General features: G+C 38.9%; 1 protein-coding gene across 1 annotated transcript in view; it reads right to left on the reverse strand.

The window, feature by feature from the left end:
- LOC124788398 (coiled-coil and C2 domain-containing protein 2A) overlaps positions 1-12,029 on the reverse strand; it is a 348,192-nt gene that overhangs the window by 285,311 nt on the left and 50,852 nt on the right. Inside the window, exon 5 of the mRNA XM_047255664.1 lies at positions 7,475-7,776. Coding sequence (XP_047111620.1) covers positions 7,475-7,776 — 302 coding nt within the window. The remainder of the gene's footprint in view (positions 1-7,474; positions 7,777-12,029) is intronic.

Genomic DNA, 12,029 nt, shown 5'->3' on the forward strand with positions numbered 1-12,029 from the left:
AGTATCCCACTCATACAGTTATAATTGGTGCAGACTTCAATCTACCCTTGATTTGTTGGCGAAAATACATGTTCAAAGCCGGTGGTAGACAGAAAACATCTTCTGAAATTGTACTATATGCTTTCTCTGAGAATTACTTTGAACAATTAGTTCATGAGCCCACACGAATCGTATATGGTTGCGAAAACACACTTGACCTCATAACCACAAATAATCCTAATCTAATAGAGAGCTTCATGACGGATACAGGGATTAGTGAACACAAGGTCATCGTAGCAAGGCTCAAAACCATATCAACCAGAACCACTAAAAATAAATGCAAAATATATCTATTTAAAACAGCAGATAAAAATTCGCTTGCTGCCTTCCTAAGAAAGAGTCTCCATTCATTCCAAGCTAATTATATAAGTGTAGACCAGATATGGCTCAAATTCAAAGATACAGTATCGACAGCAATAGATAGATTCACACCACATAAGTAATAAGAGATGGGACTGATCCACCACGGTACACAAAACACATCAGAAACACTGTTGCAGAAGCAACAAAAAAAGCATGCCAAATTTAGAAGAACGCAAAATCCCCAAGACTGGTTAAGTTTCACAGAAGCTTGAAATTTAGTGCGGACGTCAATGCAAGATGCTTTTAATAGTTTCCACAATGAAACATTGTCTCAAAATATGGTAGAAAACCCAAAGAGATTCTGGCCATATGTAAAGTACACCAGTGGCAAAAAACAGTCAATATCGTCACTGCATGATAGCGATGGAAATGTTACCGATGATGGTGCCACTAAAGCGGAGTTACTAAATACAGTTTTCCGTAATTCTTTCATGAAAGAAGATGAAGTAAATATTCCAGAATTCAAAACCACAACAGCTGTTAGCATGAGTGACATAAAAATAGATATCTTAGGTGTTGCAAAGCAACTCAAATCACTTAAGAAAGACAAGTCTTTCGGTCCAGATGGTATACCAATCAGGTTACTTTCACAGTACGCAGAAACAATAGTGCCTTTCTTAGCAATCATATCAAACCACTCACTTGACGAAAGGTCTGTTCCTAAAGACTGGAAAGTAGCACAGGTCACACCAATATTCAAGAAAGGAAATAGGAGTAACCTATTGAATTACAGACACATATCACTGACCTCAATTTGCAGTAGGTTGGTTGGTCGGGGAAGGAGACCAAACAGCGAGGTCATCGGTCTCATCGGTTTAGGGAAGGACGGGGGAGGAAGTCGGCCGTGCCCTTTGAAAGGAACCATCCCGGCATTTGCCTGGAGCGACTTAGGGAAATCACGGAAAACCTAAATCAGGATGGCCGGACGCGGGATTGAACCATCGTCCTTCCGAATGCGAGTCCAGTGTCTAACCACTGTGCCACCTCGCTCGGTTTTGCAGTAGGATTTTGGAGCATATACTGTAGTCGAAAATTATGAATCACCTTGAAGAAAATGAATTATTGATACATAACCAACACAGATTCAGAAAATATCGTTCTTCTACAACGCAGCTAGCTGTTTATTCCCACGAAGCAATGAGTGCTGTCGACAAGGGATCTCAGATCGATTCCATATCCCTAGATTTCCAGAAGGCTTTTGATACCGTTCCTCACAAGAGACTCTTAATCAAATTGCGTGCATATGGAGTATCATCTCAGTTGTGTGACTGGATTCATGATTTCCTCTCAGAGAGGTCACAGTTTGTAGTGATAGGCGGCAAATCATTGAGTAGAACAGAAGTGAGATCTGTCATTCTGCAAGGTAGTGCCATAGGCCCTCTGCTGTTCCTGATTTATATAAATGATCTAGGTGGTGATCTGAGCAGCCCTCTTAGACTGTTTATGGATGATGCTGTAATTTACCATCTAGTAAAATCATCAGACGATCAATTCCAATTACTATATGATCTAGAGAGAATTTCTGTATGGTGTGAAAAGTGGCAATTGGCACTAAACAAAGAAAAGTGTGAGGCCATCCACACCGGTACTAAAGGAAATCTGATAAATTTTGGGTATATGATAAATCGCACAAATCTAAGGGCTGTCAATTCGACTAAATACCCAGGAATTACAATTACGAGCAACTTAAATTGGAAAGACCACATAGACAATATTGTGGGGAAGGCGAAACAAAGACTGTGCTTTGTTGGCAGAACACGTAGAAGATGCGACAAACCCACAAAAGAAACAGCCTACATTACACTTGTCCGTCCTCTGCTGGAATATTGCTGCACAGTGTGGCATCCTTACCAGGTAGGATTGACAGAGGACATCGAAAAAGTGCAAAGAAGGGTAGCCCGTTTTGTGTTATCATGCAATAGGGGTGAGAGTGTCACTGATATGATATGCGAGTTGGGGTGGCAGTCATTGAACCAAAAGCAGTTTTCTTTATGGCGAGATCTATTTACAAAATTTCAATCACCAACTTTCTCTTCCGAATGCGAAAATATTTTGTTGACACCCACCTACTTAGGGAGAAATGATATCATAATAAAATAAGAGAAATCAGAGCTAAAATGAAAGATTTAGGTGTTCCTTTTTCCCACGTGCCATTCGAGAGTGGAATGGTACAGAAGCAGTATGAAAATGGTTCGATGAACCCTCTGCGAGGCACATAAGTGTGAATTGCAGAGTAGCCATGTAGATGTGGAGGCATTGAGTCAAGAAAGGCACAAGAAAAGGAATATTAGAAATATATCAACTTTCAGACAACATCCTTCTTCAGAAATAGAATTCTCACGTATTCCCACGACGACTCACACACACATGGCAACTGTTTCTGTGCACTGAGGCCCAAATGTCACTCTGCCTGAGCAACAATCCAGCTGCTCTGGATAGTGGGGGTATGGAAGAGGTACGAGGTGAGGAGGGGTAGAGATACTAGGGTAGGGGTTGCGAAGATGCTAGTGCTGCCTGTGGAAATATGAAAGGATGTAGTGAGGATAGGGTAGGACTGCTAAGTGCAGCATTGGGAGGCTGTGACTGGAGGAGGCAGAGGGGTGTAGAGGAGAGATGAGAGAACTAGAGAAGAGGAAAGGACTTGTAGGTGCATTGCACAATGAAGCCATGTGTGAGTGGAGTGGAGTGTGCCTGTCTGCTAGTCAACTCATTATCTAAATGGTGAGTAGCAGTCTATCCTTTCCATATTGTTGTTATTCCATCTTGGGCTTTCCATTGTTTAATCAATGTGGTGTGTATTTCAGCAAGGACTTTGAAATTACTTAAACCTGTGGCTTTCCATTGTTTAATTGACGTTGCATGTAAATCAGCAAGAACTTTGAAATCACTTAGACCTGAAGATAGTATCTCTTCACACTAAAGAATAATCTCAGAACTTCAATCTTTAAAATGATAAAAAAAAGCTGTTGTAAAAGTGTTGAGAACTAGAAAAAAATAAATCAAAACAAAAGGGTTAAAAAGTAGAAATGACAAAATGAATCAAAGTATCATAGAAATGAGCTATGTTATCTGCTATTGGTAGTAGTTTTGGAATGGGTGCAAAATTTAGTCCTTTAGCAAAGGCTGTATCCTCATCCAGTGTATCCTCATCCAGATGCTTATCAGTGAGATTAATTAATGAAAGGGTCCCTGCATCTTGTCTTAGCTTTTTGTGCAAGTGTTTGAACTTCGCTTTGTGACATGAAGTTATCAAATACATTGATTCCATTTGTTAGTATGTCACATTGTCATCCCATTCCCAAGAATCTGTAGAGAGTGTAGCCAATATGTAAAGATGGAGATGAAAAATATTTTTTGAATTGACATCTAGCATTTGTCATGTGTAAAAAATTCTCTCTTGTACTATTGCCACACTTGCACAGTGCTTAATTCTTTTGGCTGCAGGTGCATTAATATGGTGTCTGATTTAGGTGAACATATGTACAACTAATTCATCTTGATATCTTGTCAATAAGAGCTGGGAGATGCTGAGAGAACGTGCATTTCACCGAACATCAGTGCAGGCTCTGGAAAAACAAAAGAACATCATAGAGGATAGTGGGCAGTTCACAATCAGCTATAAGCAGTGGCCCGAAACTAACAATAGTTCACAGTCTCATTGGAGTCCAGCCAGTGAGTTCACATAACAGCAAAACTCGCAGCAGCTGCAGAAGATGATTACATTGGTTGTTGAAATATTGTGCATAAAATGGAAACATCAACTTGACTGACCTCCATGAAGTACACCACTACTTAGGACAACAGTATTAGGAAAAGAATGATTGCTACTCACCATAAAGTTCACCTGTTGAGTTGCAAACAGGCCCAACAAAAAGACTTTTACACATCATACTGGGCCTACAACTTTGTTTCCGCTGTTTTTTCACAAAGTTCAGGGCATTATTGTGTAAAACTTACAAAAAATTATGATTCATAGTATTGCCCATTGCTGGCCACTACATTCTCCCATCTTTTGGATAGCATACGAATCCCATGGCGGAAGAACTGGGCATCTTTGTGGGGATCCACAAATCAATTCAGTTTTGCACTTGTTCATATGATCGGAAGTACTGGTCAGCCAGACTGTATGTGACTGATCAAAAAAGGTGGTAGTCAGAGAGAGCAATGTATGGAGAATATGCTGGGAGGGATAGGACTTCTCATTTCAATGTTTCCATGTGTATTTTGACAGGTTTTGCAACATGGGGTCAAGCACTGACCTGCTGCAAAATTACCTATATGTGTCTATTGCTGTATTGTGGCCATTTGTGTTTCAGTGCTGGGCTCGAACGCATCAGTTGCTTTCGATAATGATATCCTGTGACTGTCATCATCTGTTTCAAGTAGCTACGAAAACATTCTGTCTTCCACTGCTATACCGGTCTTCAACATCAATATCACCATTCATAAGGTGTTGCAAACATTCTCTGCTCATTCTTCCACTAACAGTTCCCTCACCATTGGTCTTACCCAGCATTTTAAGAGCCACAAGCTGCAGATCTCTTCAAGCTAAAGCAGAAAATTAAAACTTCCCGTAAATGGCGAGAAATGAGTACATAAGTTGACATACTTAATCGAGAATAACCTTACGATGCAATCACAAATCAACTAATATTTTTAGGGCATTATGTTTACAGATGCCTAAGCTTATTGTTTTACACCTGAACCCCACTTGCCTCTACTGCTGTCTATTGCAAAATGGTGGAAGCAAAGTTGTAGACCTAATAGTTTGGAGCCAAAGCCTTCTTCTGCAAAGAAAACACACACACACACACACACACACACACACACACACACACACACACACACACACACACAAGCAAGCACACCTCACACACATGTGGTGACTACCACACACAGCTCCAACTGGAATGCAGCTGACATGTGAATAGAAATCTGGAGCGGAGCAGGAAAAGCGAGGGATAGCAGAGTATGGGTGGGGTGAGAGAAGAGTGCTGTCTGGTGGGCCATGCATGGACTAGAGAAACAGGGGCAGTGTTTCGGTCAGAATTGCCAGTAATAGTGGCCATGTGTGCATGAGATGTGCTTGCTTGCATGAATGTGTGTGTGTTTTCCTTACTGAGGAAAGCTTTGGCTGAAACCTATAACATTTAACAGTCATTCTGTTGTTCCTGTGTGTAACTCAATGGATCATCTTTATGATGAGTGGCAATCTATCCTTTTCTTAATATTGTTGATATTCCAACCTTGAGTTTCCATTGTTTGATATTAACTAGGACAGGTATATTTCAGTCACGGAAGACAAGTAGCAAAGTACTTGAATTAAGAAAGTACATATGTATCAGTTACAGAATTAATCAATGAAGAAACATGATTACAGTACTCAGATAAATTGCAACCTGAAACCAGTAGGAAGATCGTGGGCAGTGTGCCAGACTGCTGGTGGAGCAGGAAGTGGAAAAGGAGAGGAGCTCTACACCGCAGACTACTCTGTGGCACAACATACAGCTGAACATAACATGCTCAATTTCACTGGCTGCTTCACAACCCAGGCCATCTGGATCTTCCCCTCCACAACCAGCTTTCCTGAACTGTGCAAATGGGAATGATCCTTATAATACATTCTCCACTCCTGAAATTATCCCAGTCTCAACATATGGTAACCTACTATCCCCACATCCTCCACATAACAGTTTCCAGCCCTTGTCTTATCACCTCCTCCATTTTCACATTCTCTCACCCTCTTTATGTGCCACCCTCTACCAATGTACCCACCCATCCTTTCCTCTTATCTGCTCCTCTACTTTTCTACTCCTCTCCTGTTCTGGTCCCCATTTTTCCCCCACAACCCACTTCCTGATGCTGCACCTGGCAGTCTCTAGTACCTGCATGTCCCACCAGACAGCGCATTTCTCTTTCCTCACCCATACCTTGCTATCTCTCCCTCTCTTCCATCCTACTTCACATTGAAATTCACATTACAGTTGTGTTTTGGTCAGAGTTGCCAGTAATAGTGGCCGTGTGTGCACAAGGTGTGCTTTCTTGAATGAACGTGTGTGTGTTTTCCTTGGTGAGGAAAGCTTTGGCTGAAAACTATAATGTGTAACAGTCATTCTGTTGTTCCTGTGTGTAACTCAATGGATCATCTTTATAATGAGTGGCAATCTATCCTTTTCTTAATATTGTTGATATTCTAACCTTGAGCTTCCATTGTAGTCATGACTGTAGTCATGTGTGTGTGAGCTGCACCTGCATGTGTGTGTGTGTGTGTGTGTGTGTGTGTGTGTGTGTGCTGTCTATTTCCAACAAAAGCCTTGTAGACCAAAAGCTCACTTTCTGACAGTTTCGTTGTGCCTAACTGTGACTCAGCATCTCCGCTGTATGGTGAGTAGCAACTATCCTTTTCATAATATTGTTATGTTCAGTCTTGTATTTTCCATTGTTTAATTAATCTAATATTGATTTTTTTAAATGCTCATTTATTTAGGATAAATATATGGTAAGTAGCAACTATCATTTTCATACTATTATTATGTTCTGTCCTGGATTTTCCATTGTTTAATTAATTTAATATTGATTTATTTAGGCTAAATAATTTACTAAGTTTTGCCACACCACCTCAAAAAATTATCCTACAGGACAATTGCAAAAATGATTACATTTTATTCTGGAAGACAAAACAGTAGCAGATAATTATAATTTCTGTTCTAAGGTATACTGTGTGCTTTATGAACATGGAAATTTCTTAGTTATAATATTAAGTGCAAGTGAAGACATGCGGGGAAAGAAGGGCTAACTCCCAAATTTAAAAACTTTGAGATAAATGTTGTCATCTGTTGCTGGGTACAGGAACTATCAAAATTGACATTGGTCTCATCTCTAAATATCCTAATGTGATATTTAGGGGTGAGACCAATGTCAATTTTGATAGTTCCCATACCCAGCAACAGATCTCTAAGTTTTTACATTTGACAGTTAGCCCGTTTTTCCACACGTCTTGAAATTGATCATAGGTTTAAAACAGCAATTTCTACTGATTTTACTGACATTAGAAAATGACATTCTTAATTACCTCTGAAGCCTTTCTTTGTGGCTATCTTCATTAGGTAACTCATCTTGTGCAGCAACACAGCTGTCCCTTGCCCTGCGCAAAGCATCTAGTTTTCTAAATAGCCTGTTGATGGAGTCTCGTTCCTGTTGTGCTGCATATTGTCTGAACAATGAGGTTAGCTGTTGTGACAACACATGTTCACGGCTGAATAAAGGATGATGTGTGAATGTTATGGATAACAGTTGAACCTCTAACAGGTAACAACTACGGGACTCTTGTGTTCCAAGTAGCTTGTGATCATTGCCAAAATTTTGTGATCTAGCCTGAAATGGGCAATCAAAGAGATGAATGCAATAAATTTGTAGTAAATGTAATTAAAATGATATTCCAAAGGGCAAGATATGTTCTAATATCATGTTGTCAAACACACTTACATCCACTATCACACACATACACTGCATCCCCAAAGATATCCTCAATATGAGTCCAAAGAATGCACAATATATCTTATCAAAGCAAAATAGGAACAGGTTTCCTAACAAAATGTCTCTTAGAAAGAACCAAGTAAACCTTAGTACACAGTTGCCAATACTCATAGAAATGCATGTACAATAAACAGATACTGAATTTAAGTGAGTGCTAAGTTCCTGTTGTAAGCAAAAATAAATAACTTTTTATGTTTTATAAACAGTAGGCCCAACTTTTGCTGCTCATAAATACTGAATATTCATGTAGTGTGAAGCTTGTTAAGCAATTTAATTCTGTTTTTAAGCATATAATCTGTCTTGCAATGCATGATAAGTATGGGTGTTGCCTTATGATATAAAAAAAAATAAATAAAAATAAAAATAAAAAAAACAACAGAATTGCTAAACAGGAGGCAAAGATTTGAGCCCTTCAGGCTGAATTCGATCACACAAAATTGGAACTAGATAGATTGAAGGGCAAAAAAGGTCATGGGGACTCAGTAAAGGTAACAAGCAACAGGCAAAAGGGGAACAGCTCATCAACTTCTTCTACATTTGAGCTATCAATATCGAATAAATTTGGCTTCTTACCTGAAGTAGGAGGGGAAGAGCCTCATACAGCTGTAGGTTACAGTAGGGTGCAGCAGGATTCTAGAGAGAGTGGGAAGAGAAGACTCTTGCTGCTAGGTAATAGCCATGGGAGGGGTGTAGACCAGATGGTGCAGGAAAAGTTAGGAGCAGGGTACCAGGTCACAAGTATTGTGAAGCCAAGTGCTAGCCTTAGCCAGGTGACAGAGGACACAGGAAAAATGTGGAAAGGTTTTGGCAAAGAGGATAAGTTCATTATAGTAAGTGGAGCATTAAATAACCTGGCCAAGCACAATAATTATAGCATTAGTGGTGACCTGGATAAAATAGGAGTAGCAACTACACACACAAATATGTGTTTCATGGAGGTCCTGCAGTGCCATGACCAGCTCTGGGATAATACTGCTGTGAGCTGTGTTGACTCTGAGTTGAGCAGGTTACTGCTGACTAAAATGAATTCTCATATGAGTGCAGCGCCCATTGCTACAATTGGGAGATGGGGTTATACGAGGCATGGCCTGCATCTGAATGGGAGAGGGAAAGGTAGGTTGGCTGAACTTCTTGCAGGAAAAGTACAGGGGCCTACCATCACACAATGCAAGATCCCTGTGGTTACTGGTGTCAGAGGGCACCTTTTTTAGGTTAGAATCAAGTTTCAGGCACCCTGTTTTGAAAGAAGTCACTGTAACGGAAGAGCCCCACAAGTATGCACAGAAAAGTAAGGTTAGCTGCACCAGAATATTAGAGAATTGAGTAATAAGGTAGAAGAGTTTCTTGCCTGTTTACAAAATTTATAGGAAAAGATAGACATCCTGTGCCTGTCTGAGCACCACATAACCACAGGGTTAGGTAAGTTACATATAAAAGATTACAATCTAGCAGCTTACTTATGCAGAACTAATATGGGAAGAGGAGGAGTTGTTGCATATATTAAGACAGAACAAAAATTAAAAAGCACTGACATAAGTAGATTTTACATATAAAAGATTAGTCTAGCAGCTTACTTATGCAGAATTAATATGGGAAAAGGAGGAGTTGTTGCACATATTAGGACAGAACACAAGTTCAAAAGCACTGGCACAAGCAGATTTTGTACTGATCAGCACACAGAAGTGTGTGCTTGTGAATTAATGCTGAAAAACAGATCACTTTTAAATGTAACATTATATAGATCCCCACTGGGAAATTTTGAATTATTTATGAGGAACCTGGCTTCCTTACTGTGCTGTCTGTCAGACATCAGCAAGCAATTAATAGGCTGTGGTGACTTCACTATAGATTTTCTAAAGGATTCTGATAGGAAAAATGATCTGGAAACATTATTTGGATCCTAAAATTAGCTCTCAAACATGGATGGATAAAGATGGTAGGTCCCTAATTGATAATGTTTTCTTTGATGAGGCACAAAGCAAGAAAATAACTGTTCACCCAGTAACAAATGCCCTCTCTGATCATGATGCACAGTTAGTCAGGATAAATGACAGTGTCTTACAGTGTGGATACACCTCAGTGGAAGTCAGTCAGAATCATTAATGACTAAAGGCCAATTGTTTCTAAGAGTACTTTACAATAAACAACCTGGGATGAAATTTATAAAGAACCAAATGCCAATATAAAATTTAATCTATTCCATGATAAATTCATGTTAGTATTTGAAAATAGCTTTCCATATAAGCTAATTAGATGGGACATTAAACAGCCATGTAAAAGACCGTGGATCACTAAGGGGATTAAAGTATGTTGTGAAAGGAAAAGGGAAATGTATCTTTTGGCAAGAACAAGTAGAGACCCTGCAGAAGTTTTGCGCAACAGAAACTACTCAATATTACTAAGAACGGTCATTAAAAAATCAAGAAACATGAACATAATTTCAGAAATCAGTATGTCTGACAACAGAGTTAAGGCAATATGGAATATATTGAAGTAAAAGACAGGGTAACCAACCATGATAACCAACCACAGAAGAGAATAACATTACTGTTGAATTGAATGAAAGGGTTATAAATGACTAGTCACAGGTAGAAAATGTATTTGATAATCATTTCTTAAACAGAGCAGAAAGCAAAGGGATCAACAGTTCAAAAGAAAGATCACGGCAACTTGTGAAGAAGTAACTCTCATAAAATTACATCATATGAATGTACCACCAACTTCAACTTCTGAAATTAAGAGGGTCACACATTCTCTCAAGAATAATAGGTCCTCTGGTTTTGATGGTGTTTCCAATAGAGTACTAAAGATTTGTTCCCATATAATAATTTTCCAGAGAGACTAAAATATGCTGTTGTTAAACCCCTCTTTAAGAAAGGTGATAAGAGAGATGTAAGTAACTACCAACCTATTTCACTGCTGACATCATTTTCCGAAATTTTTGAGAAGTGATGTATTCTAGATTGTATTTCACCTTGGCAACAATAATATCCTCAGCAAATCACAGTTTGGGCTTCAGAAGGGTTGCTCAACTGAGAATTCTATTTACATGTTCACACACCAGATTTTACAAGCATTAAATAACAAAATAGCACCAGTAGCTGTTTTCTGTGACCTATCCAAGGCATTTGATTGTGTGAATCATAGTATAGTCCCAGATAAATTGAAGTTCATGGGATTGATGGTATAGCCAACCAATGGATCATGTCATATCTAACCAAAAGAATACAGAAAGTTGTACTTAGTAGTGATTCAATCAACAGAATCCACAGACATAATTCTGACTGGGGAGCAATCACATATGGGGTTCCCCAAGGCTCAATCTTAGGTCCCTACTGTTTCTCGTATATGTAAATGAACTACTGTATAATTTACAACATGCAGAATTAGTTCTTTATGCAGATGACACCAGTATTGCAATCACTCCAAGTATACATACAGAAATGATGAACAAAATTCTCAAAAGTATCACTGACTGATTTTCTGCGAATGGTCTCACCCTGAATTTAACAGACACACATGATATTCAGTTCTGCACCTCTAGCGGTACTGCACCAGTGATAAGTGTAACACATGGTGACGAAATAATATGTAGGGTGGAAACTTCAAAATTCTTAGGTGTCCATATTGATGAGAATTTAAATTGGAAAAAACACATTTTGGAACTCCTAAAACAACTTAGTTCAGCCACATTTGCACTTAGAATTACACCAAATTTTGGGGAGAGAGAAATCAGTAAGCTGACATATTTTGCTTATTTTAATTTAGTAATGTCATACGGAATAATGCTCCGGGGTAACTCATCTTTAAGTAAGAAGATCTTCCTTGCCAAAAAACATGCTGTAAGAATAATATGTGGTGCTCACTCATGATCATCTTGTACACATATGTTTAAGGAGTTGGGCATTCTGATTACTGCTTCACAGTATATTTATTCCCTCATGAAGTTTGTTGTAAATAATCCTCTACAGTTCAAAAGGAACAATGAGGTGCATAATTACAATATTAGAAGAAAAAATGACATTCATTAGTCAACATTAAGGTTGTCTTTAGCACAGAAAGAGGTGCACAACGCTGCAACAAAAGTTTTT

The sequence above is a fragment of the Schistocerca piceifrons genome, chromosome 3 (genome assembly GCF_021461385.2).
Source record: "Schistocerca piceifrons isolate TAMUIC-IGC-003096 chromosome 3, iqSchPice1.1, whole genome shotgun sequence".
NCBI classification, from domain to species: domain Eukaryota; kingdom Metazoa; phylum Arthropoda; class Insecta; order Orthoptera; family Acrididae; genus Schistocerca; species Schistocerca piceifrons.